The sequence below is a fragment of the Drosophila tropicalis genome, unplaced genomic scaffold (genome assembly GCF_018151085.1).
Source record: "Drosophila tropicalis isolate 14030-0801.00 unplaced genomic scaffold, ASM1815108v1 contig_694, whole genome shotgun sequence".
NCBI classification, from domain to species: domain Eukaryota; kingdom Metazoa; phylum Arthropoda; class Insecta; order Diptera; family Drosophilidae; genus Drosophila; species Drosophila tropicalis.
This window is the reverse complement of record NW_027173176.1, coordinates 905632-918313: the sequence shown is the minus strand read 5'-3', so window position 1 is coordinate 918313 and position 12682 is coordinate 905632. Positions and strand designations below refer to the sequence as shown.

Sequence of the window (12682 nt, the reverse complement as noted above, 5' to 3'; positions counted from 1 at the left end):
TCGTATAGATAGTCGCAAGCTAATCTAACAAATGAAAAGCGATTATTAATTTGATATATAATATATGTACATACATATATCATGATTCACATACCGATAAATCTATAACTTGGTTTTTTTTAAGAGCTTAATAAAAATCATGTAAAACTTAAGAATTCAATGCGATTTATTTCATTTAATAGAATATTATTTATATTCATATTGTATATATGTATGTATATATATCAGCAATAGTTGAAAAAGGTTAAGATATATATGTAAGTGGTAAAAGACATCTGCTTAAACTGAAGCCAATCCAATCGTTGTTTCTGTTGCTGCCGGTGCTTAGGGTCTGCATCTGTCCAGGAAACGAGGATATAGACAGACATCACGAATATGATACCTGTTGAGCAGCCAGCAAAGGAAACGTTCCAGACCCAGACCATAGCCTCCATGGGGCATAGTGCCATATACACGTTGATCCGTATACCAATAATATGGAGTAGGATCAATCTCCTCGCGGGCATAGCCCTTAAGTAGCTCTTCGCTATCCCAGATCCTCATGGAGCCACCGACAATTTCACCAACATTGGGCAATAGCACATCAACACTTTCGGTGAGGCGTTGATCCTCGGGGCAACGAGACATGTAGAATGATTTGATGGCCACTGGGAAACGACATAGCAAAATGGGTTCATTGATCGTGTCGGTCATTTTTCGTTCCGGAGCCTCTGGTATATCCTCGCCAAACTCATAGAAAGTGCCATCGTCCTTTCGTACATCGTTGGCCTTCAGCCATTTAATGGCATCGGCATAATCCATGCGGCGGAATGGCCTCTTGGGAGCCTTAAAATCGGGGTTTAGCTCGTAGACCAATTGACCGTAGGGTCCTTGAAGGACACGATCCACAACATCGCAAACCAAATCCTCCAGACGTGTCAAAAGATCATCATAGCTGATGAATGGACATTCGGCCTCAATGTGCGTGTATTCGGCTAAATGGCGACGGGTACGACTCTGTTCGGCCCGATAACTTTGGGCAATGGTAAATACATCACCCAGTGCTGGCAAACAAGTCTCCAAATACAGCTGCGAGCTTTGGGTGAGGAAAGCTTCCTCTCCAAAGTATTGCATTTTAAAGAGAGTGGAACCACCCTCCACTTGAGTTTGCACTAAAGTAGGAGGAGTCACCTCATTGTATCCTCTATCTTCATAGTGAGCCCTGAATGCCTGCATTACCACGGATCGCATCTTCAACACTTTGGAGGTGTTCTCACCTCGGATCATAATGTGCCTGTTATCCAGCTGTACATCGGGATGGGCTTCTTCGTTGAGTATGGCATCAGCTCCACCGGGTGGAGCTAAGCCAATCAACTCCCAAAAGTCCACATGCAATTCAAGATCTCCCGGGGCCGATTTGCCATCTGGCACTGGTTTTAGTACGCCATACAAGGCAACTGCACTCTCAGTGCTCAACATCAGTGCCTCGTAGGTCTGGCACCTCAAATCCGTCAGCACAGACTGCAGGAAACCGGTGCCGTCCCTAAGAGTTACAAACATCAGTGCTTTACCCTGTCGTCGTAGACGATGCACCCAACCAAAGACCTTGACCCGAGCTCCTACGTGGGTGCCAATCTCCCGAATGCGTATCCTCTTAGCTATGGGCAGTTTTTTGTCCTCTTGAATCTTTACTTTACGTGCCTCGTCCAAATTTTGTTGACGCTTTACTGCATCTTCAGCTTCACGTTGTTGCTTTCCCACATTCTTTTGGCCATCACGTGCGTAGATTTTTTTGAATTTTCTTTAATTGTGACTTGGCCGCCGGTTCAAAAATGTGGCCAGGAGCTGTTGAGTCCACAAATATAGTGGGAAATGGTTCTCCCACAGAACGCATGGCTTGCAGAATTGTCTTGAATGGTTTCTTTTGAGAACCATCGCCCGACTGATCGTTGCCGCGCTTTTCCGAAGTAAACAATCCAGTTTCTCCTGTATTCGAAATAAGTTGGTAAAATGTTGAGAACTGGATTTATATTCAAACCTAAATATTTAATAGTACCTGACATATTGTTGCACTTTTTTAATGCTTTCTTTTTTTTTGCTGAAATAAAGAACTTCACTGTTCCAAATGAAAGAGAATACTTATGTCTTTTACTACGATATCGTGCCTTTTATACATTTTGGCGCTTGCTTGCTCGGTAAATAAAAGCACAAACATTTTTACGTATATACATATATACATATGTACATGTATATCGGGCCTAAGGAATAATTGGCTTATTGCTTATCTCTCTCCATTGCATCAGAAATATCGTGTCGTTCTGGTTATACATATATATATATATTGCATTTTTTTTTTATACAGGGACATCCCAAATATCTCTATACATTTGTACATATGTATTTACTAATAAAAAAGTTTGTCATCAAAACAAACAAGGGCGATAAATTTGTTAGAGATTAAGTAGTTACACTTACAGCACTTAAAATTTAAGTAAGTTCCGATCGACTGAAATAAAGGTTTAGAAAAGGTATTTTGGTAGATGATACTGTAATTATTTGAACTTATGTATACATATTTTTGCATAGATCATAATTGCATATGTACATCATATATGTACATATATAATGTGGATCTTTAAACATACATATGTAATATACATATGAAATCTTTAGACACATGTAGATTAAGAAATTGCTTTAAATAGATTTTTGTTTATCTTTTAAAATTGCATTTATGGTACTTTCCCCCGAAATTTCAATCGATAGGAAAACTTATAATTGTTAACAGACAAAACCCGATAATTTTGTTACATACATACATATCGATAAATTTTATGTATCGATAAGATAGCGGCAACGTAAACAAAGTCTATTGGTTATTCATCAGCTTTTTTTGCATTTACCGTATATAATAAATGCAATGACTTCTATTGCCGGTGGCCATGGGGAAACCAATCCAAACAGCTCCTGGTTAAGTGCTCGAGGATTTTGGTTGGCTTATCTATTAGGACTTTTGGCCATTCACTTTGTTCTCTTATCAGTGCCCTTCGTTTCAATAGCATTTGCCTGGACGGCTACAAATTTGCTTCACAATGCGGTAAGTAAATGATATGTTTATATCTGACACAATATTCTAAAGTCGTTCTGTTATTTCTAGGCACATTTGTATTTCCTTCACATCATCAAAGGCGCTCCATGGCTGAGCATTGAAAACGATTCCAGCCGCCGTTGGACCCATTGGGAACAAATTGACGATGGCATTCAAATGACCACCACTCGAAAGTTTCTAACTGCCGTTCCCATAGTTCTGTCAGTAATATTGAATTTAATTCAAAAACCATTCTTCTTAAATTATACTTTCTAGGTTCCTGCTCACCTGTCTCTATACACGCAATAATACGGAACATTTCATAGCCAATTTCATTTCTCTGGTTGTTGTCTCCTTGCCCAAGTTGCCTCAATTTCATGGTGTCCGTTTGTTTAATATTAACAAGTATTAGGTAAAATGTCGTCGATTCAGACAAAGGAGCCATTTGGCCATGGATTCAAAATATTCTAATTAGTATCCATTTATTTCATATCATATCTTTCAAGAAAGTACTTCATTTAAATATGCTCTTTATTGAGATTTATTTTATAGCCTGACAATAATCAACCTATCTACAGGAGAAATATCTAATATATTTTTTTTTTTTTTGCAATTTACCGATTTTCTATAATTTTGCCATAAATTTCTGGTCAAAACTTCAAATGAATCATTCGGTGCCAATCGATTTTGTAGGAATTATGGGATAAAGGCATTACAGGTTAACGATAACCAACAATTTATCTAATTAAATTTGTATTATTTTATTTTGTTGATTTTTGTAAATAGAAATTATTTGGAGAGGAAGAAAGCCAAAATGTATATATAAATGTAAATATAAAAGAGATAATTCTCAATTCAATGACACGTTAATTTGACCTTGTTAGTTAATCAGCAGCAGATTTTAGTCACCAATTGCTTAGGTTCTCCCCCAAATACGATATTTTACATCCTTAATTATTTAAATTTCGCTGTCCAGGATCGATGTCTATAATGATATGATTTTTATTTGAACCCATAATAAGTTTTAGCTTTATTCGTTAAGGGATGTTAGGTATAATCTACTTATTACAACAACATTTCCATGATTCCTCCACATGGAACTTATAAACGACCTCGTGTGTGTATTTCTCATCTGGCTTTAGGAATATGGATGGAAATGATGAATGATTGCCAGCATCGGGGAACTTTTCAGTTTCAACACAGAATGAACCATGTTTCACATAGTGGGTACAATCTTTGCCAATCATTGGTGCTTCGCCAGCTTCCTCATCCGGTAGATTGTTGGCCGTATAGAACTGTAGGCCTGGTTGATCGGTCCAAACCTCTAGTACACGACCACTGGGCGGATGAACAAGTTTTGCTGCCAAACTGGTGCCGCTGGTCACCGCATTACCCTTATTAAGGACAAAACAATTGTCATAGCCTTTGATCAAGTGCTTATCGAATTGCAGCAAACGATCACCCAAAAGGACAGGCAAACGTAGATCAAAGACAGTCTCATCGACATCCAAGAGCTGACCCGTTGGTATCTGAGCATCATCAGTGTCCACAATCTGGGAGCTAATTATCTCCACTGTATGCTCGGCCAAACCTTTGCGTCCCGTATTGTGGCCAGCCAAATTGAAATACGCATGATTGGATAGATTTACGGCCGTCACTTTATCGGTAGCCGCTTCATAGCGTATGCCAAATCGATTCTGATTATCTAGCCAATAATGTATGAGAACTGTCAATTTGCCGGGATAGCCTTCGTCACCATCGGGCGAGACATGACGGAAGGTAATGCCATTTTCTGTTTTGTTGACCACCTCCCAGATCACACTATCGAAACCAATGAACCCTCCATGCAATTGATAGGTATCCTTGAAATTTTTCGTTACCTCAACTTTGGTATCATTGCAAATGAATTCACCATTAGCCACCCGATTGGCCACACGACCCAATGTCCCGCCAATATATGCCGATTTATTTGCCACATATCCGGCTATATCATCGAACCCCAGGCAAACATCTTCAACCTTATTGTAGACATTCGGTATGCGTACGCTCTGGATGATGGCGCCCAATTGTATAAACGACACGGACATTTGATTCGCATTGGTCAGTGTATAGCGACGCACCATTTCGGGGACGTTTGTCAATGGATTTATGGCCAGGCCAAAGATCTCCTCCTTCAATGTAACGGTCATCTTGTTGTTGAGCTAGAAATTTTCATTATAGGGATCAATCCAAATGCAAAACAATAAAACCCACGAACAACAAATCTATAAATTATTGACAGTTGAATACCTGGAGGAAAAGTATCTCGATTTGTTTTTTTTTTTTTTCTTCCAAAGTCGTTGAGGTCGTCACAAATGTCAAATAGGTTAGTCGAAAAGACGCAACGCGCAACGCTCGTCTGATAATCAGTTCTCTCTAAGACGGCGCCAAATAAACTGATTTCGTTGTGCTATGTCAGCGCCTCTTTTTATTAGACAGAACGCCCACCGTTTTGAGATAGATTACATGGTCAATATACCTACAATACATGCTTACATATGTATCTGTGTATGTATGTATATGTGTGTATATAGTCAAGTTGGGGGTACGTCCGGCAATTAGAGATTAGCTTCAACTAACCAAATAGAGAGGAAGAGAGAGAGAGAGGGAGAGAGAGAGAGCTAGAAACTTTATAGATAATTCTCAATTTCTAATACACCCAATAAATTACGAAATTTCTCTTATAAACAGCCAAAATAACTTAAACTCTATTCGCATCGGATCGAAATTGAAATAAAAAACGTAAAAATTGCCAACCATTTTTGATATTTAAATATTCAGAACAGCGTTAAGACCTGTTTCCATTTTTGATTCCGAGGAAAATACTTGGATTGAAAGACCCTAGAATGAAAATGAAATGCCAATTTTCTCTTAAAAGCTAAATTTTAGTCTCTGTGACTTTAAAAAGTATTAGACTCTGTGTTTATTTTAATATTTATTACAGTTATGATAGCCAATATTTCAGAATTTTTTCTAAAATTTACTTATCTGTCGGAGTAGGCTAAGGTTTTATTTCACTTATCTCAGTAGGCCTTGGAATCTAGATGGATTTTTCATATCCATATATATATATGGACGTGTATGTGTATTAGTCCATTCTGGGTAGCATTTGTTTGTACATCTTCAACACATAGGAACAAATTTCAATAATTATACATACAAATATTATATTTTATAAAAGTAGTCAAAATTTTACAAGAACTACACAAAAACGAGTTTGTTGAATTTCGCCAACTATAAAATGGTGAACCACAGTGGTAAACTGGAAGCTCGTATAGAAAGCGATGCTTTGGGATCCTTGAAGGTGCCGACTGACCGTTACTTTGGAGCCCAGACAATGCGCAGTTCGATGCAGTATCACATTGGAGGCGACGAGGAGCGTGTGCCGGTGAGTATAAATGTAAGAACTTACAGCCAATTGATTAAAACTTGACCACATTTCGGCCAACACAGAGATCCGTTATCCAAGCTATGGGAATTCTTAAGAAGGCCGCTGCCGAAGTTAATCAAGAATATGGCTTAGATCCACAAATCAGTTCGGCCATCGCAAAAGCAGCCGATGAACTTATTAATGGCAAACTCTACGATGAGGGACACTTTCCATTGCACATTTGGCAGAGTGGTTCCGGGGCCCAGACTAATATGAACGTCAACGAGGTGATTAGCAATCGTGCAATTGAAATAATGGGTGGCCAAATTGGCAGTCGGGATCCCGTACATCCCGTCATTGACCATGTCAACAATTTGCTAAGTCCGAATGATACATATCCAACGGCCATACATATTGCTGTCGGCACAGAGTTGGTGCATAGTTTGAAGCCTGCTTTAATAATGCTTCGCGACTCATTGAAGGCAAAATCAATTGAATGGAACAAAATAATCGAGACGGGACACACCCAACACACCGAGAATGCTGGGCCCACGACTTTAATTCAGGAATTCAGTGACTATGCCCAACAATTGAGCAACAGTCTGGAGCGTTTGGAAGCCGTGTTGCCACGTGTCTGGCAATTGCGATTGGGTGGAAGTATCGTCGGTACTGGACATTCAACCCGTGAGAGTTTCTCAGAGAAGTGCATTGAGCGCATTGCCCAAATCACCTCTTTGCCCTTTGCACCGAACACACCGACACCGAATTTCATGGAGTCATTGGATGCACGTGATGCCATGGTCGAGGTGCATGCAGCATTGAATACCATTGCTGTCAGCATTATGAAGATAGCCAATGGAGTACGTTTCTTGTTCCTGGAACCGCATTGTGGGCTTGGTGAAGTGAAGTTGCCAGAGACCGAAGACGGTAGCCCTTCAATGCCGGGCACAATTAATCTGACTTATTGCGAGGTTCTCACCATGATTTGTGTCCAGGTAATGGGCAATCATGTAGCCGTCACTATTGGCGGCTCGAATGGCCACTTCGAGTTGAATGCCTTTAAGCCATTGATAGCGTCAAATGTTTTACGTTCGATAAAGTTGCTTAGTAAGTTGTGGCAATTGTTTTTCATGGTTTTGCCTATGTGAATAATTATTTGCATCTCTTTCCAGCTGATGGTTGCATTAGTTTCAGCAACAATTGCCTCAGAGCCATTGATGTCAATAAGGGAGAGGCTTGCCAAAATCATGAGTTCCTCTCTGGTTTTGGCTTCCCGTATTGGATTTGAGGAGGCCTGTCAAATAGCTGCAACAGCCTTGATGAATGGTAGTACCCTGAAGGAAGAATGCCTGAAGATGGGCATTGCCGAGACAGAAATCAACGATTGGATCCCTCCAGATAAGATGCTTGGTCCCCATTAAATTGATTGTTCAGTTTTATTATATCATTTAATCAATTAATTGTATTGTATTCTTAAATGTATTTGTCCAAGCAATCCAATGTTTTTTTATATACTACTGTCAGGGCTCTAGAACAGGGAAAATACCATTTAACACAACTATCCGAATCTTTTAAAAGTTTTTTAACCAGTCTGGAATATTGTTATTGGCCGAATCCATTACTTGTATCTATCTATACAATTTGGATCATATCTACATATAATTTTTACCACATAGTAATAGCTAATTACATCCGACATCCGATATACATACATATGTATGTAATCAAGTAATATCCGATGGCGTTCCATTCTATTGCGTCCTATTCTAATCCATTCTATCCTATCATGCTGTAACCTATCATAGTTTACCTTATTTTGGTTCGTTCTTTTCCATCAAGTTCCATCCAATTGTATTCCATTTCTTTTAATTTTATGTTTTAGATTAAGCATCCTTTTTAGTTCTATCCTACATCAGCCCACTCAAGCCATCCCCTTGTAACAACATTTTTATTTAATACATTTTGATTTGAAATCCTACTAAATAAAAAGCTCAAGGGATAGCCAGGTCACCTCCCCTGCTAGAACCTGGCTAAGCCCCTGCACTTAGCCCATCCCATGCCACACCCATTCCATTTCGCTTCATTGAATTCTTACTCATTTTGTTCCATATAACTCCATTCCATTCTATCCCAGAAGTAGCTTTAGGAAGCCAAAGAGAAAATTGATAACAGAAAGAAAACTCCCAATCCCAAGAGATTTTCAAATATTCGCAGTAAGCCTTTCTAAAATCATGTATGTATACATTTTTAGTTGGCCTTCATTCAAGTGTCAGTTGAGTTCATTCCAATAAAACCAAGCTGTTCGAATATCTCTCGTTACAACAACAGTTTCAAAATTTTCCGCAAAACAAATTTTTGATAATCCGTAAATTTGATTCAGCCTGCAAAAAATCCAGCCATGGTACGCGTAATAGAGGACATGTTCGGCATTGCCGTTAACCCAATGACCCAGAAAACGGATCGAGTCCGTCGCTTCACGATGACTACAGAGCGTGGGTTATCTGTTTCGGTGCTGACATTGGGCGCCATAATACAGAGCATTAAAGTGCCCGATTCGAATGGTAAAATCGAAGACGTTTGCCTGGGCTATGACGATGTGGCCGGCTACTATTGCAATCAGCCTCTGTATATTGGTGCCACAATTGGACGTGTGGCGGATCGAGTGAGCAGCGGCAGTTTCAAATTGTGCGGCAAAGATGTGAGCGTTAGTCGAAATTACAAGGATCGCTATCATTTCAACGGCGGCTATATTGGTTTCGATAGTTGCATCTGGGACGTGGTGGGTATACACAAGGATGGTGTGACCATTCAACACATTTCTCCAGATGGTCATGAGGGCTATCCCGGCGAATTGACTACAAATATCAATTTCTCACTCAATGAGTCAGGCTGCTTTGGTATGCGTATCGAGGCGAGGACAAAGGCCACCACCTGTGTGAACATTACCAATCATAGCTATTTTAATCTGGCCGGTCATGGCGCTGGCAAAGATGCCCTCTATCAGCATATGTTGATGATCAAGGCATCACAATTGGTGGACACAAATTTGGAGCAATTGCCCACGGGCAAACTAATGCGTATACGTAATACACCGTATGACTTTAGCAGTCTCTCCAGTTTGGGCAAACGTCTCAATCAGGTAACTGAGTGTCCACTCGGTGGTTTCGATAATAGCTATTGTGTGGATGTTCCACCAAATCGTGTCCAGCTGGTGGCCCGGGCGGTACATCCGTGTAGCGGACGTTTCATGGAGGTGCACACCAATCAACCGGGTCTACAGTTCAGCACGGCGAATCATCTGGCGGATGAGGATAAGGGCGATGTACCGAATGTTGGCAAGGGCGGCGCACATTATTGCCGACATGGCGCATTCAGTTTGGGCACACAAAAGTATCCTGATGCCATGAATAATGAATCGTTTCCAGCCATTGTCTTGAATCCCGGTCAGCTGTATGATCACCAAGTGGTCTATCGATTTGGGGCGTGTCCCAAGCGTATCTAATTCTCCCAGGCTCTCTCAAATCACTCCAAATTCAAAAAACCCAAATTCTTCAAAAATGTTTATCGGCAATAAAAAAAAACAGTTTCAAATTTTGAGTACCCCGCCTTTAATATGTGCAAAAAAAAAAAGATGGAATTTAAATTACAACGGTATCACCTAGAGCTGAGAATCCATCGATAGTCTCCCCCCTCGATGGTTTTTTAAGCGATGGAAAAAGAAATCGATAGTATCGATGGTCTGGTCTTTTTCCATCGATGGATAAAACCATCGATATTATCGATGGTTCCATCGGAAATTTAAAATGGTTATTCGGATTATTATTCAAATAAAATACAAAATTGTTATTTATGTTTTTAAGTTTATTTTATTAACATTTGAAGCAAAAAAGAAAACTTCAAACAAAAACTTCATATTCAAACAAAAACCAAATTCATTAAGATCTTTAGTCTCAACTGGATAACTTAAAACGTTATAAGTCTTTTACAGTAACTTATTGTGCAAAAACACTTAATGGTACGTACGCACAAATCAAGTTCGATAGATCGCCATCGAAAAATTTTCATCGATCTATCGCACTTTTTAATTTCCATCGATACTATCGATGGAGCCATCGATGGATTTCCCAGCTCTATCTGCTACAAAAGCGGCAACATAAATTAATTTGACAATCACTGCTGACGAAAGTCCTTCACTTCGCATATATAAAGGCTATTATTTTTATTAATAAAAGTAGAAGTAAAAATATATTTGTTGTAATCTCTTCACGCGTATATTGTTTTCCTTTTTAGAGAGTGACACAGTTGACTAGGACAATGGCAAAAAAACTCCTTAATTTTGATTTGGATGACATGGAGATGGAAAATTCGGTAAGTTGTAAATTTTATGACACTAAATTCTTAGAAACTATTCCCTTCCTTTATGGATTAGACAAGCGAAGAAAATTTGGAGATTATATGTCCAACAAGTTCATGTAAGACGATTAAAATGCTTTTGGTGGACATAGCCGATGGCAAGAAAGAAATGAACGAGAAATTGTCATATATCAAGGAATTGGAAGAAAAACAAAAAAAGCTGGAAATAAAATTATCTTTATTTTGCGAGAGGGAGCAATTACATAAAGAAAAAATCAAGGATAAAGACGAAGTTATTGCCGCTTTAAAGGCATCCATTGAGATATACCAAAGTATTGAACTATACGATGCGAAGCCCAATAAAGCCCTTAATGAAGAGGAAAGGAAAATGTTAAAAAATCAAAGAGTTTATATAGGCGAACTGCAAACAAGTCTTTTGGATGCAAAGTCCCAATTGAGCACAAAAGATGTGCAAATCACCGAACAAGAAATCGCACTTAAACAGAAAACTGGGGTTATTGCCAAACTAAAAGCTGATTGGAATAGATTTAGGCAAAGAACCGATAGTGAATTGAAAGCAAATAAATCCAAAATTGATTTGCTTCAACAATTAAAAGATGAACAATTACTATCTGTTAATGCAGAGATTAGAAAAGCAAACGGCAAAATTTTCGAACTGGAGGAACTGCTGAATAAGGCTCTGGAACAGCCTAATGCAACAACAACAGGAGACGCTTCTAAAAAGCAATCAAAAGAATTGAATGCAAATCTCGTTAAAAATACAACCAAAATTAGCAATTCTGTTCAAAATTTGGAGAAAATATTGGCTACTAAGAATGCTTTGTTAAAAGATCGCAATAATCAGATACAACAGCTGAAATCAATTAATAATAATCTTCATGTCAGAATAACGAAATTGAATAACCAACTAACTAATGCAAATGCTTTAAGCGATTCACGGAAGATAGAAATCGACAAACTGAAGAAGTTGTTAAAAAATGCGGGAAAAAACAAAAATGAATATTCTGAACCATCATTATCATTTCAAGTTTTAGAAATTGCTGGTATCAAACCGTTTGTGGCCACCTATGATAGCGATCATGAGGATAGTCTCGTGCCCAGTTGGATGATCATACAGCGTCGCATCGATGGCGCTGTGAGTTTTGATCGTTCTTGGACATCTTATTGCAAAGGTTTTGGCCAAAATAAAAGTGAATTTTGGTTGGGCTTGGAGAAATTGCATGCGCTGACTTTAAATAAAAGGCATGAATTGTATATATATCTCGTGGATTTCTATAATCAAGTTCGTTATGCTCGCTACGATGATTTTTCCATAGCCAGTGATGAAGAGAATTATAAATTGAAATCTTTGGGCAATTATACGGGTAATTCGGGCGATATAATGCGTAAAAATGAAGGAAAAGCATTCAGTACACACGATTCCTGTGGTGGCTGGTGGAATAGCAAAAATTATGAGGCGTATGTATACCAATAACATCTCCACAATTTGTTTAATCGTTTAAAATTATCATCTTTCTATTTCCAGACATCTTAATGGAAACTATTTCATTGAAAAGTCAATGGAACATGAACAAGGATTGGGTTTTGGTAATTGGTACTTTGGTTCAAATATTCCAATTAAACATGTTCGAATGTTGATTCAATCCCATGAACCGAAAGGAAAACAAAATGTATAAAAAAGCAGATGATGAGAAAATGAATAAGCAAAGAAAAATTTATACTTTTCTGGAATAAATGTGAAATTTAAATAACATGTTATCAACTTTTTGTTTAAAAGGCGGTGTAATTATCATTATGATCAAGTGTTTGAGATTAATAGCAGGCTAGTCAAT

General features: G+C 38.6%; 6 protein-coding genes across 9 annotated transcripts; 4 read left to right on the top strand and 2 right to left on the bottom strand.

The window, feature by feature from the left end:
* Positions 1-148: 148 nt before the first annotated feature.
* LOC137579097 (asparagine--tRNA ligase, cytoplasmic-like) lies at positions 149-2185 on the bottom strand. The gene is given in 3 exon segments (XM_068292793.1): positions 149-1770; positions 1772-1965; positions 2036-2185. Coding segments are annotated over 3 exon segments (1647 nt in total). The 5' UTR covers positions 2043-2185; the 3' UTR covers positions 149-324.
* Positions 2186-2824: 639 nt separating this feature from the next.
* ORMDL (Orosomucoid 1-like) lies at positions 2825-3937 on the top strand. Its single transcript, XM_068293026.1, has 3 exons — positions 2825-3076; positions 3137-3288; positions 3344-3937. The coding sequence occupies exons 1-3, from the start codon at positions 2900-2902 to the stop codon at positions 3477-3479; spliced, it is 465 nt and encodes a 154-aa protein (XP_068149127.1). The 5' UTR covers positions 2825-2899; the 3' UTR covers positions 3480-3937.
* A 108-nt stretch (positions 3938-4045) lies between these two features.
* On the bottom strand, positions 4046-5517 carry LOC137579301 (galactose mutarotase). The gene is made up of 2 exons (XM_068293025.1): positions 5357-5517; positions 4046-5268 (listed from the first exon to the last, which is right to left on the bottom strand). Exon 2 carries the CDS (start codon positions 5254-5256, stop codon positions 4126-4128), a length of 1131 nt encoding a protein of 376 aa, XP_068149126.1. The 5' UTR covers positions 5257-5268; positions 5357-5517; the 3' UTR covers positions 4046-4125.
* Positions 5518-6205: 688 nt separating this feature from the next.
* Positions 6206-7971, top strand: LOC137579088 (fumarate hydratase, mitochondrial-like). The gene is given in 4 exon segments (XM_068292779.1): positions 6206-6494; positions 6560-7583; positions 7649-7704; positions 7706-7971. Coding segments are annotated over 4 exon segments (1419 nt in total). The 5' UTR covers positions 6206-6347; the 3' UTR covers positions 7898-7971.
* Positions 7972-8736: 765 nt separating this feature from the next.
* LOC137579085 (galactose mutarotase) lies at positions 8737-10073 on the top strand. The gene has a single exon (XM_068292774.1). The coding sequence runs from the start codon at positions 8875-8877 to the stop codon at positions 9976-9978; it is 1104 nt and encodes a 367-aa protein (XP_068148875.1). The 5' UTR covers positions 8737-8874; the 3' UTR covers positions 9979-10073.
* Positions 10074-10455: 382 nt separating this feature from the next.
* On the top strand, positions 10456-12601 carry LOC137578987 (angiopoietin-related protein 7). 4 transcript variants are annotated; one of them, XM_068292634.1, is made up of 4 exons: positions 10456-10491; positions 10767-10844; positions 10906-12308; positions 12376-12601. In XM_068292634.1, exons 1-4 carry the CDS (start codon positions 10489-10491, stop codon positions 12524-12526), a joined length of 1635 nt encoding a protein of 544 aa, XP_068148735.1. In that variant the 5' UTR covers positions 10456-10488; the 3' UTR covers positions 12527-12601. The 4 variants fall into 4 exon arrangements, with proteins under 4 accessions (XP_068148735.1, XP_068148739.1, XP_068148736.1 ...); XM_068292638.1 differs by lacking the exon at positions 10456-10491 and adding an exon at positions 10597-10707; XM_068292636.1 differs by lacking the exon at positions 10456-10491 and adding an exon at positions 10641-10713.
* Positions 12602-12682: the final 81 nt, after the last annotated feature.

Bases quoted from the DNA above. Each gene is read 5' to 3' on its own strand.
- ORMDL (XM_068293026.1), top strand. From the start codon at position 2,900: ATGACTTCTATTGCCGGTGGCCATGGGGAAACCAATCCAAACAGCTCC. The intron at 3,077-3,136 runs GTAAGTAAATGA...TGTTATTTCTAG, and splicing joins CAAATTTGCTTCACAATGCG to GCACATTTGTATTTCCTTCA. The intron at 3,289-3,343 runs GTCAGTAATATT...TATACTTTCTAG, and splicing joins ACTGCCGTTCCCATAGTTCT to GTTCCTGCTCACCTGTCTCT.
- LOC137579301 (XM_068293025.1), bottom strand. From the start codon at position 5,256: ATGACCGTTACATTGAAGGAGGAGATCTTTGGCCTGGCCATAAATCCA.
- LOC137579085 (XM_068292774.1), top strand. From the start codon at position 8,875: ATGGTACGCGTAATAGAGGACATGTTCGGCATTGCCGTTAACCCAATG.
- LOC137578987 (XM_068292634.1), top strand. The intron at 10,845-10,905 runs GTAAGTTGTAAA...TTTATGGATTAG, and splicing joins ACATGGAGATGGAAAATTCG to ACAAGCGAAGAAAATTTGGA. The intron at 12,309-12,375 runs GTATGTATACCA...TTCTATTTCCAG, and splicing joins AATAGCAAAAATTATGAGGC to ACATCTTAATGGAAACTATT.